The 13,765-nt window shown below is 40.8% G+C and overlaps 1 protein-coding gene across 2 annotated transcripts in view; it reads right to left on the bottom strand.

Annotated features, from left to right (window-relative positions):
* Positions 1–13,765, bottom strand: part of tspan9a (tetraspanin 9a) — a 124,003-nt gene that overhangs the window by 52,411 nt on the left and 57,827 nt on the right. Inside the window, exon 3 of one of the 2 annotated variants that reach the window (XM_061283762.1) lies at positions 4,691–4,770. In XM_061283762.1, coding sequence (XP_061139746.1) covers positions 4,691–4,753 — 63 coding nt within the window. In that variant the 5' untranslated portion in view covers positions 4,754–4,770. Of the gene's footprint in view, positions 1–4,690; positions 5,700–13,765 lie in introns of those variants that run through there. The other variant, XM_061283761.1, reaches the window with a different exon arrangement.

Here is a 13,765-nt window from a genome sequence, read left to right as displayed (position 1 = left end):
ACAATCTATATAGAATGCTAATTAGACTAAATTAAATGCAAGTAAATAGCATGATGTCTTCATAAATGATAGCTTGTTATTGACGAGTGAAAACATAGCAGTGCCCTCCAAGTCGGCTTCTTATGTGTCCTTATGCACATACGGGAGGCCGAAGGTTGTATTTGGCAAGTTCAAAATTCAATCAAAGAAAATTTATGTTGTTTTGAGGAGGTCCAATACATGTGGCAGGACAGCAGATAGTACATGTCTCACCACAGTCTTGCTGAGCGTCATCCACTTTTATCTTTCTTGATCCTTGTTTCAACTGGCAGTGACTGATCGATGCAGTTCAGTTGTACTTTATGTGGAAATCTGTTTGTGTGTATGTGGGGCCGGGGGGGGGGGGGGGGTGTAGTTTGTTACAATGCAACCTTTTGAGTCATGAAAGATGACTGAACACGCTGATACTTAAGTGCTGATGTGGAAATGAAAACCAGATAAATTGCTTCGACACAATATATTAGGATCCCATGTGGGAAAAGAACAGCTTGCGTGTAGCCGTTTGTGAAATTCCATCAAACCAGATGTGCGGTGATGATTTTTCACAATGGGATCTGTCAGTGCTTCCACATTTGAATCATCACGTTAGATTCAGCGGTTGAATCAGTTTGAGGTTCTACTTTTTTTGTTTTCTAATTCCATCAAACCAGATGTGCTGTGATGATTTTTCACAACGGGATCTGTCAGTGTTTCCACATTTGAATCATCACATGTTAGACTCAGCGGTTGAATCAGTTTATTTTCTGATCTTTAATTGCCTTTGACAAAATGATATTGCAGCAAATTCCAACAGCAGCCTCCAGAGTATGCGCAAGAAATCGGGAAAGTTTATCACGGTTGTTTTATCTCTTCATAGAAAGGAGAGCTTTGATACTGCTACCTTGGCGTTCATGCGAGGACAAGACTGCTGAGCTGACAATTTTCTTTTAGACATGAATATAAGATGAGGCTTTAGACTCTGATAACACAGTGTAATGGCCCCACCAGGCAGAGTCTATATCACTACAACTGCAACTAAAGAAAATGGTGCTTATGCACTTCAGCATGTAAGATGCCAACGTAGAAACAGTAAATGCTAAAGCACACTTAATTCATTCATACTGGATACTGGAGGCACTAGTTACATCCAGCTTTCATGCAGCATTGCAAACATCGGTGCACTCAGTGGAATTCTTATGTATCACTCGACATTGGTTGATTGTCAAGGTCATGTTATTGACTACTCATATTTTTGTATATATTTATTAATACATCTATCAAGGAGGTCACACTTTTATTATTTTGTACTTATGTCAATCCATTCATGCAGCAACAGCTCTCGTATGGGTTTTCAAGCAGTGTCTAGGCGTGAAAGCGGAGGAGATTTTGGGGGCAGTCGTGGAATATGTTGAGGGCGAAGAGGTCAGAAAATCTGCAGCATGCATGTCATCAGTGATACGTTCATCCTCTCCTGCTATTCGAACAGCAAATGATGGATCCCCTTTACCCCACTCCATTTGCTTTGAGGATAGTTGGCTTCAAGCATGGATCTCGGCGAGGAAACCCTCGTCTCAGACCCAACAATAATGCTTTAATCTGCCCGAAACTCCCCCTACAGATCAGACTCCTATAATCCCTTATAAGAAAGACGAGCCAGATGGTCATGAACAACTGCCGAGGGGGTCGAAGGATGAGCACATGGATCGGGATGCCTGGAGTTCCTGCTGCTGTTTACCTTGTGCTTCAAGTTACCACAGCAAGCCTGCTGAGATGGATTTTGTATAGATGATGAGAGTACATTCCAAGAAGGTTGTTTGTGTATGTAAGCGTGTGCAAGTGTGTTTGTGTCCAACAAGATGCAGAAAAAGTCCAGAAAAAGAGACTCTTGTGTTTAACACAGTGCAATACTCTCTTTACAGAGATGAGATACGAATTCAGAACTTCAGAGGCCAACTGGTTTACAGGCTGCAGCAGTCTTGTGACTGTGAGAGTGCCAATGGTACAGCAGAGTCTTATGAGCGTCGCCATACCTCTCTCCCTCCCTCTTGACAGCGAATGCTTAAGAATCCCGTTAAGTGACTTGCAGCAACCCACAGACCCACTAACCTTCTACTGGGCACGGCGCTAAACCGCATTCCAAAATCCCAGTCTTCTTGTCGCTAACAAAGGAGACATAACCACAAGCTGCAGTCAGACCCAGAATCACCTCATTAGTTTCCCTCAGGACACTGATTAAACTACAGTTAAAATGGACCCAGAGTGGAACGAAAGCATTAACATCAATTTATGAAGTCGTAAGTAAATACTGTATGAGTAGTGCATGCTCATTAAAGGAAAATTACAAAGGTATCGCACCACGGGATTTGTTAGGGGCAGTGGACAGCACATAGCTTCTATATTTGTGTGCTGAAGCTAAAACAAAAGAGAACCTTTGCATTTGTAGGCAGCAAGTTAGTTTGCCCAAAATACTGAAATTCTAAGCTGATTTTCCAGCTATTATGATACACTGTGTGCAGCAGTACTGAGATTTTGCCACAGAAAGGGGGTTAAGCTCAAATGGCGCTTTCGAGAGACCCAGGGGAGTAAATGCCATCAAGCAAATCCCCTGAGACTGCCCCTGGAGAAAGCTGCTAAAGGTTGACTTAATAGTCGTACCCCGTGGCGGCTTCTGATCTGTTAAACGTGCACAATGGGCCACAACGGACATACAGGAAATTGAACTATAATATCTAAGTACAAGGTCTTTGCTCTGATCACATGCACTTTGAAATTCAATTGGTAAATTCTTAATCACAATAAATTAAAGATATATTAATGACAAAATGGATGACAATGCAGGAGACTTGTGGACTCATTTCAAGTTGCTTTCAACTGAAACGTTAAGAATGCAATGTGGCTAGAGACTCCACCTCCTCTCTAATACATCAAGTCCGTTCCCTGTCAGCCTTAACAGCGTGTGTCATTGTGGTCAATATTTTAGTACGAAGGACTACCGAGTTCTGCTGCTTTCCCAGAAACGTGGCCAAAGACAAGAGAGACGCATCGACATGATTTAACTCGGCTCTAAGTTCAGCAGGGGAGACCTAATTGCTTATTTGGAACGGTGAAAATAAAAGAGGGGTTTTGCTGCCGATCTTTCTTGAAATATTATTTGTACAGTAGTACATTTCACACCTAACTGTAACTCAGGGAAGAATAACAATTTCCTATCTTACCGTTCCGTTCAAACCATCATTACACACTTTCCACATTTACGTTACACACATTTCACATTAGTCTGTCAAATGAATTAGCTGCACATGTTAAAAGTTAAAATTAATTCCTCAACTGTAGCCCTACACATGTCAAAGCCTGGGAACTTGTAAAACACCTATACAGAGTTCACAAGAGATGCTGTATCAAGGTAAATCAATGTCAGATTTAAAGAATCCCCCATCCGCTAAGCCTCTCAGAGCCTTCTCATTCTCCCGCACCAACATTTACATCAAGTGTGCAGTGAAGAACACCCCCCGAGGCATTTTGCTCGTCTCTGCCAATTACTTGGTTCTTCTCTCTGTGAAATGAGTAATGATAAGAGGGTGATATAGATACTGCAACTCGCCCTGAAGCAGCACACAGCAGTGCTCTTTGCAGCCCCGAGTCTATCAATGTGCAGCTCTGTAGTTTTTTTTGTATAGCGACCAGGCCAAGAGATAGTTGCTGGTTTGTGTGATGAATGTGTACGTGTGTGATTTTTCAATGCTGACCTGTTCACAGCTGGGCTCAAGGCTAATGATTTCGATGGCCTCCAGTGTGTCCCAGTTAGAATCGGCTCATAAGCCAGTGGCATGGTGGGCAGCGCTTGATATGGATATGGGGTGTTTTTATGTTTCAAGCTTGGCTGGATTCACACAAAAGCCTGGCCCCATAACCCATAAGCCTTATAATCCACCCTGTAAACATTTCAAGGGATTCCCACTTTCACAAAAGATGTCCATGCTTGGCCACCTAGTAGAGCCCGCCACACATTTGTTTTTGCTTTGTTTGTTTGTCACTCAACATGTTTGGCTATGAAAGCGCTATTAGATCATGACTTATCTTTAATAGCAAACATATTTAAGAATGAAGTCATGACAAGATGCACAAATAACCACAGTAAAACAATAAATTCCAAGTGATGGGTTCAACCTCTGGTGTTATGTAACTTAAAATAAATAAAAACAAAAATAAAATACAAATAAATAAAATAAATAGATAAGTAAAATAAATTAAAACCAAATAATATATATATACATTATATATGTAGTATATATTTCAACATAAAATTGAACTACTATCCTGACCCCACTGAACTCTTATTCTCGATGCCACCATAATCTATCCCACTCCCCATCTCTTCCCTCCTCTGGCCACACACAAAAGACCTGGTGCAATAGCACTGCCTGTGTCATGACATCCAGGAATAGAAACCTACACGCCAAAAAGCAGGCGCAGACCCTCTGATGTAATAATTAGAAACGCATGACTGCACTGACTACACCGCGTTGATCCTTCAAGATTTTCACGTATTGTTCATAAATAGCAAGACGGACTGCACTTTACTCAGTCAACTTTTGATCACATTTGTTATTCCACATTTGCATCAAAAACATCTACGTGACAGTGTGATGTGATGAAGTAATTAGGCACTTACCCAGAAGATGAGATTGAAGATGAACATCAAGTATTTCAAGCAGCAAAGGCAGCCTCTTGCCATGTTAAACTTCTTGAATTCTAAAAGGAACACAAATGATAGATCCAGGTAAAAGACCACGTATTTGCTCCCTTTGGGTGAGCTGGACTTGTTGTTGCTCTTGTCTCCCGTGCTGGCCTCAGCTGCTGCCGTTGCAGCCTGACCCTGCTGAGTATTTTTACGTGGCCCCGTGGAGCCGTAGAAAGCGCCGGCCGTGAAGCCGCGGCCACCAAATGGGCGGCCAGACGTGGAGGCTTGAGGAAAATCAGAGTCACAGCTTTCGACTGAAGGGCTACGATGAATGGCTGATTCCTCACTGCTGGACTTCTCCATGCTCTAGTGCTACTACTGCTGCTGATGATGAAGAGGTCCCTGACTCACAGTCTAACATAGTCTCAGAGGTGACAGGACAGAACAACGTGCCCTCCAAGTCTGCACTGTTTCCCAACCAGATAAAAAAAGATGAAAAATGCACAGATGAAAATCAAATTACATCCACGCCAAGTCAAACAGCTGAGCCAAGTAATTTGAGTCTGAAAGAGTCCAGAGAAAAAGTGAGTGGACCTGTGCTGCTTAAGCTTGCTGCTGCTGTCTTGCTTTCAGTGTCCTGAAGTAGCTGTGCAGGATGCTCCTGGTTAGAGTCTTACTCATCTCGAGACAAGGTAACTTTCCCAATTGCAAATGGAAACCCGGTCGGTCTCAGCTGCTCCACGCTTCCTCTCCTGCTGACCCGGTAGCTTTTCTCACCCCGACACTCAGCTTGTCTCCTGCAAAGTGTGCAATTTGTTTTTCCACCGTTGCACGCTTGTCTGCTCAAGTGGAGCGTGCTGTGATCAGCAGCCCTGTCCCCAGCAGCCCTGTCCCCCGCACTGCCTGTACCCGGCTCTCCCGGGAGCTGCAGCCCGACTGATGTGCCGCTCAGTTGAGATGTTGGTCATTGCCTGTTCCCCACTGTGCTCATTACCCTTCTCTTACTCTCTCCCTCTCTCTCCCTCTTGCAACTCCTCCCCACTGCTGAGCAGACAGCCAATGTAGCAGCTGAAGGAAGATCCAAGCTCCACCTCTCCACTCCCAGTGTCTTTAATAAGCTCATCGCTGTGTTTGCTTTGACTATACATGTTCAGCAATTCGTACTGTCAGGGGACATGAAAAGTCAGAGATGAATTCAACACTGATTAAAGACTAAAAGAGGACATGACGTGCATCGCAGCTATATGGCTTCTCTCTGGTGCTTTGGAGTTGGGGGCAGAGGAGAGTGCGTGACATTTTGCAAGTGAAAATGTCCAAGCACAATTCCTCACGATTTGTGTTGTCAGTCTTAACATTCTAAACTTCGGCTGTTATATATTTACCACAATTCCTTTGGCAGATGGTAATTTATTTGCCATTCTACAAAACAGGCTGAAATATTGGGCAGCTCTCTGATGTGGCTTGGGGATGAAGAACTCCAGCTGCAATTTGCAGTGAGTCTGTGTTCTTCATCATAACACTGCCCACATCCATGTGAGATGATATTATTTACTGGCAATGTGCTGGCTTCGGAATTGTCACTAAACGAATCAAAAGGGACTGGGGACTTAAAGATGCTGAGCACTCTCCAAGGCATAGCCAGGGTCAAATACCAAATAGTGCCGGTGAGTCACACACTAAACTCACAAGTTAATATGGGGCTTTCATTTAAACTGGATCTCATGCTCTAACCTATGATGCCAGGTCTGCCTAACCAGAACCAGTGGAGAATTGCGGAATGAAATAAGGAGTGGCAAGGTAATGACTCCACTGCTTATTATAACATTTAAGTTGTTCCTCTATGCCTAATTTTGATTTCATCCTGATTGGACTGCAACTAAATGTAATATTGTAATTGCCCTCACTCAGTGGTGTTTCTTTTCAGCCGGTTGCTGTCCCGCTTGTGTCTGTGTTCGCCCACTTCCTTTCCCTTCAATAAACCCTGGTCCAAGCTGCATTTGGTCGCCCTTGCTCCACTCATTCGTGGCAGCCTCGATTCTAATTTTAAATTACCTTTCAAGATCACATCTCTTCTTTTTGGTGTTAGATTTTACCAAATAAATTTCCCCCCAAAATGCGACTTACACTTCAGTGCGACTTATATATGTCTTTTCCTTCTTTATTATGTAGTTTATGGGTGGTGCGACTTGTAATCCGGGGTGATTTATAGTCAGGAAAACACAGTAAATGTTTTAAGAGAAAAATCCAGTAAAACACAATTGTCAATGACATTCTAATCGAACCCTCTTATGTTTCACAGTTGACTGAGTGACTGAGTGACTGACTGAGTGACTGACTGACTGACTGACTGACTGACTGACTGACTGACTGACTGACTGGTCCATCCCTCCATCCCTCCATCCATACATAGTACATACATAAGTAACAGCAGAGTATGCTTTATGACTATACAGTGGAAAGTAATTTGTTTTGTGAATGATGGTGAATTTCACAAAAAATAAACCCAAAAGTAAAGATTAAAATTTAGTGAAAGGCAGATTGCAAAGAAGTAGAAAACAGTGTTTGGGAAGTTATAAAGTTTGTTCAGTGTATTATTGAATTAGCTTTCCCAGTTCAAAACTAAATCAAGGCACTTGACGGGTCACGCTAACACTTTCTCAAAGTTTTTAGCATATGGTGACATTTTTGTGACAGATTGTTCTAATAACCTTTGATTGAAACAGTATGCCTTTGGCCCTTTGATGTGAATATGTTATTGACAAAACATAATCAATCAGTGTTTGAATCTTCCATTCTGATTCAATCATTTTAGTTTTATTCATTCGACCTTAACATTTTGACAACTGATTAAAAACTTCACAACCTAAACAACCACCACAAAAAACAACACGATTAAGATGAGATATAACCATTTACAATTTAAATAAAAATGATATTCTCCAATTTGGTGTGAATCTACAACCAGATATTTTACATGAGAGCTTCCACTGTCATTGGATATGTCGTGAATGGACTGTACATGTGCAGCGCTGTCTGGTTCGACACACCTACACATCGACACCTCAGTGGGGCTCTAACTATGCATGTTGCAGTCTTTACGAGCAGCCTGAAGGATACTTCTGGAGTAATTTCCCTCCTGAACCTTGCACGGAATCACAAATCTACTTCAATCAATAATATGTTCTGCGCTGCTGCTTCAGGTATACAGCATAGCGAGATGAGAGAATAGCACAGTTCGACTCAGGTGTAACGACTGTCTGCAGGATACTAAGCAAATGAGGCCACACAAGAAAAGAAAATAAAATGAGAGAAAAATAAGTGAAGACTGGAACAAAACACAGGATAATGTTTCTATTAAAAGAAAAGAAAACAAGTCAATTTTCTGCATTCCCTTAAATACTGCTGTTGTCCTGTCTCTGTTAAGTATCTACAGTAATCTGATCAGGAGACCTATTTTCTAAAACTTCCACTTTTATAACATAAAACGTTTTTTCTTCAAAGACCCTAATTCCACTGTCAAGGTTATACTGTGAGTAAATACTCAGACCAAAGTTGTGAGAGGACAAACTGTATCGACAATGTTAGAAAAAAATCAAAGTGTCTACAGGTAAAAAGAATACAACCCAAATTCAGTCAAAGACAACAAAAATAACCTCATTGACGGGGTGACAAGGATTTTTAGTTTATTGTTGACCTGTTCAGTTACAGATTTGGATTATGGCTAAAAATGATTAGACCTTATTAAGGTGGCAAGAGCTGCAGTCTATAATTCATCAGCACTTAATGAAAAATGCAATTTTGCACATGAACAACTCCCAACTTTAATAGTCATGCCGCTACACTTGCCATTGCATTATCCAGCAGGGAACAGGAACCAAAAGAATAAACCTGATGAGTAAAACCTGCTGGGCCAGTTTGTATTACGAAGCCAAGCATCACAGTGGAAGAAAGCACTCTTAAAATATCCCACAACATGGAGTATCTCTACTAAGTTGACACGAGAGCAGAGAGAAAAAATGAACACTGTCAGTGGAGCAGGAATTGAGTACCGTATTTTCCGGCCTATAAGGCGCACCGGACTATAAGGCGCACCTTCAATGAATGGCCCATTTTAAAACTTTATCCTTATATAAGGCGCACCGGACTATAAGGCGCACCATTAATGCATCATGTCAGATTTTTAATCCAAATCAAATCATTCTCCATTTTATCTTTTTTATTTCAACTTCAGACGGAACAAATTACTTTATAATCATAAAATAATGATCCATAGTCTTTTTGAGTCATGATTCATAGTCTTCAGCGGGCCACTTATGATTGATTTCATGACACAATACTTTGGGACAGTTTGAATTTAGGAATTTGGTCCATATATAAGGCGCACCGGACTATAAGGCGCACTGTTGGTTTTTGAGAAAATTTTAGGTTTTTAGGTGCGCCTTATAGGGCGGAAAATACGGTAGTTTAATTTTGAAAACAAAACATTATTCCATCCATTTCTACTTTTTTCTTGATTGTCCTGTAACACTTACTAATGGAGCTGCAGCTTCCGGTAATAACAAACGTGTGCGGTAAAGGCGGCTTGCTCCAAAATGTCAGCATAAGTGTTTTTGCCGATCGGCTTATCAATCGACATAAACCAAACTTCTCATTTAAAATGAAATCTTTATCGAAATGGGCTTGATCTGATCGGAATATTCTGAATGGGCTGTGTACATGAAGTATTTTTTATTCAGATCAGCCTTTAATCAGAATAAATTTCCCCACGTAAACATAGCTAGTGGCAGTGTGGATGTCCATGTCACTCACTCGATGAACTCTGTGATTGACTGGTGATCAGTCCAGACCTTTCACCTAAAGTCAGCTGAGATAGACGCCAGTTGTGATCCTGGACATTATGTTTCCAGGCAAACACTGTTGCCTGAAATGCAACAGGACATAGTGTCTTAACAGGCAAGTCTGAACAGGCAATTTTTCCCCTTCGTATTAAAGTTTTGTAGAAAGACCTACAAACACTGACAACAGGGAACTGCGCCACGTGTGTGACAGTTTAGGGGCCTGGCATTATACGGCAAATAGCGTGACCAGTCTGAGAGGGGGTATATGTTGCCATTGGCCATGGTGGCCCTATTTGTTCGTGTCAAGCACTGTGGAATTTTTTGGTCAGAGTCTTCAAGAGATTTTTCACGGTCTATCCGTGATACGTCTTGGGGGAAAGGCGCAGCTGAGTCCCAGAAACTGAAAGTGTGCCCTAGTTTGGTTGCTATTCTTTTTTATTCTGGGCTTGTCACATTTTGATGGGGTCAATCACATTTTTCATATTATAACAGGTGTGATACATTTTTCACATTCTCTGGCTGCTTTTCTGTAGATGGCATATTGACACAAGAGAGCTTTGGAACAAATTTGTGGCTGTGATTGCCCCAATTCTCTATTTCCCAGACCGCGAGCGATGTATCAGACTTTAGTTGAAGGGAATGCAGAGTACCGCCCCAGGCCTGTAAATCATCACAACCTGGGAGGCGGCATGATTGAATGTGATAAAATGGCCACCATACACACTAACTTTTTGCGATGACTGTGAAAAAAAATATGTTAGAATTCGACAAAATGAGCACCAAATGACTCAGAACGTGAGAAAAATCAAATGTGTGAAATGCTTGGGAAAATAAAGTCCTCTCGTCCCACTACCGATTAGTTCCAAATTTATTATGGCTTGTTACGTATTGTCGCATTCACCCTGTTTTACTATAGACAACTTGGTTTCTGGACTGCACCGAGACTGCCATGGTAATTTTTTAGACAGTTTAAAAATCTGTGCTAGTATCCACACCTCAATGTCGATGTCTCATTCCGGATGCGTTGTTTATCTCAGTCACTATATTCTGTTTTAGGTATTCTGATTGCCTTCATTTTTTTTTTCAATTTCATACAGATTAAAAAAAACACGTGATCCCCTTCCAACTCATGTCTTAGACATAAAAATGTGGCGACGGCACACATACTACAGGTTATAAAATATTTTCATATTTTATATTATGTCATATGTTATATTTTACAGTTGGATTACAATGACATATTTATGTCTCAAGAAAACTCCATGTACCATAATTTGCAGCCAGCCTCAGAGTTCACTGAGAGCGAGTCCTGTCTTTCTTCTGCCCATGACCGGCTCACTGACCTCAATCGTATTTTAAAGGTTGTCTCCTTGCCTGTAGCTTAACGTGATGACGCATTAGTTTAGTCTTTTGGGGCTCTGAAATGTACATCTCACGCATGATAAACTGCTGTACAGTGATTTTACTGTCTCAAACTTAATTTATATCCTGCCAAAGGCAGATGCAGCTGACGCAAACCTCAAAGGATTATATTAGGAAAAGGGGACAATTCAATTTAATTTCATGCAAGTTTGACCTTCACTCATACAATCTTGTTACAATATGCAACACTGTTAATCAAGTTTCTCATTTTATGCTTATCTGGTCACAATCACAGCATACACCGGGAATCCTCACCAAAACACGCAAATAGGATTTGATTGTGCGTCACATATTTTTATATTTTATACTATTTATTATTTGAACCATATATTTTTTTGTTCCCCAGACAAAATTTGTTCATTTGGATAGCAAGCATGTCTCAGGCCACAATTAGGATTTGTAGCTGAATGACATCAAATGTGTCTTCCAGGTAGAATTTATCACTTTTGATGCCCTTTATACTGTGACGATGAATATCTATGATTTAAAGACTGGACAAGGTCAGCAACTCAGCCCTTAAAGTATTGTTCAGTTCGAGAGAATCACACTGAAACTCACCTAAGCACAAAAAGCTCCAGCATCTAACATAAATTCTTCCCAAACCACAAATGCCATCAATATGTCAAATGATGCTACATAAATAAATAATTGAATAAATAAATGTGTCACGGTGTGAAGGAATCTAATGATGTCCTCTCCAGTGATAATTAGCTACTTCTCATATGGTCTTGGCTCAGCTTACAAAAAGAATTACTGCTGTATCACTTTACAAAGTCATTGTGAGAGCTGCAGACATAGAAATGACATTTAAAAGCATGTGATCCTGAGATAGATATATGATCAAGGAGGATGTAAGGAAGAGATTAAAACTACAAAGGGTTTCCACACACTCAATGTCCCGCTACTGGGGGTCTTTGGATCCTACAGACTGTTAGGCAGCGTGCAAGAGGACCGCATTTCTTGAGTTTAGAAAGAAACAAGAATTCACAAGAAAATTCAAACACACCCAAGTCCTCTACCTCAAGTCTTCATGCCTTAAGTGACAAAACGACAAGTGCACTTCGTGCCATGTTCAACAAATGTTCTACTTGTGTCACCCTCACATCCACTCAAATATAAATTAAATCTTAACTAAGCTTAACTGTCGTGTTCTAACAGAGGCCTGTCAGTGTAAGCAGAAACATCAACTCTCTAGTGGTTGCTATGATCCAAATCACAGCTGTCTCCTGGTTTTGAATAAGAAGTTGGTAGCCCAAAAAACGTACCTTACCCATAATGCACTGTGTGACCCAGAGATCTGCAAGTGGCTTACTAGTTGATTAATCACTCACTAAAGCGCTTATTTTTCCTTGAATATTAATTTCTTATTTCAGCATGCCCTTTTGGACAATTGTAAGCCCCATATCAGAGCAATCTAATTCTTAAATCTTAAATTGGACTTTTTTGTTAGTCATATTTCTCTGTTTAGCGGTTCTTGTCTTTTCACACGTTCCATTCACAAAACCCTGGAGACATGCCACACTCTAAACTTAATTCCATTAAACCCGTCCAGAGTTGTGTGACACAAAGTGGGACACGCAAGAGATTGTCCTAGTGTGCTTACCTAAGACATCATTAAAATGCATTAGCATTTAGAGCAGAATAGTCAGTTGCGATTGTAATGCAGCGCAGTAATGTGTGGGTCAACCCATGCTGTCTCTCGCAAAGAGGTCAAACGGTGGTGACGTGTTTCACTGAACCATACATGAATCCCAGAGTAGGCTCAAGCATAAAACAAGGGTGACATAGTGGTGCTCCTGATGCTAATCAAAGGCGTGAGCGGCTTAAACTCAATGCAACAACTGAGTATAACATGGAGCAACAGCGATGCAAATCTAGAATGCCAGGGTGAGCCTCTGAATTCAAACTTTGACTTTGAATTTTCTGGCTTCGCGCCTATGAAAGCTGACATATAGGCGCCCTTGAAAAGTATGCAGACTTCCTCTTCCACTGCTACATTATAGACTCCCTTGATACTCCATGTGTATGTTATTCAAAAGAGATATGAACTTTTTAACATTTGCAATGATTGCATGTTGAGTGTTAGGAAAAGGTGGCCAATTACTTGTCATTAAAATCATTTAGGGCTGACAAAATATTCAAGACAGAGATTAAAGCTTTCAGCTTTCTGTTATATAGTTCAAACAAATCAAAACATCACGTCAATGATTTTTCAACAATGGTCCTCATTAATAAAAATAAAAAAAATCAATTATTTTTAATAGTGTATTTGTACCCATTGTTGATTAATCAATTTGTTTTGACATATTGAAAACTTTGCACACTCATCAGGCTATGAAACAAAACAGGTACTTGCAGAGTCGTCATAACCTTTATAACTTAAAACTTGTGAAGTTATTAATTTAAGATTCTCTTCTTCCGTAAAACAATTTAAGTTAGTGAGCTAAAAATTGGGAGGGGAAATTGGCCGTCTTTTTTTGCACAGTAGGAAGTGAAAGATTACTTGAAGGCCGTGTCATATGGATAGAATGGCAACCGCAACGGAAGCGATGCCACTCAGAGCTCAAATTTCTAGAACCTGCTACTAATGTGGGTGTAACATTAAAACTATTTACGGCTGCGGAGGTACAGTATTATATGCGTTAGTAGGATTTTGATTTGCTCTGGATCATCAAAGCCCAGAGGGTGAGATGGGTCCATGTGGCGCCTCATAAGCAATACGACACATTCTTTAAATATCCTCCTGTGCTGCAGGGAAATGGGTTATAGGGCACACAGGAGCGCTCACAGATAAAAATGTCTTCTC

This window comes from Syngnathus typhle, linkage group LG7 (assembly GCF_033458585.1).
Source record: "Syngnathus typhle isolate RoL2023-S1 ecotype Sweden linkage group LG7, RoL_Styp_1.0, whole genome shotgun sequence".
Classification (NCBI taxonomy): Eukaryota; Metazoa; Chordata; class Actinopteri; order Syngnathiformes; family Syngnathidae; genus Syngnathus; species Syngnathus typhle.
This window is presented reverse-complemented; position numbering and strand designations above follow the sequence as displayed.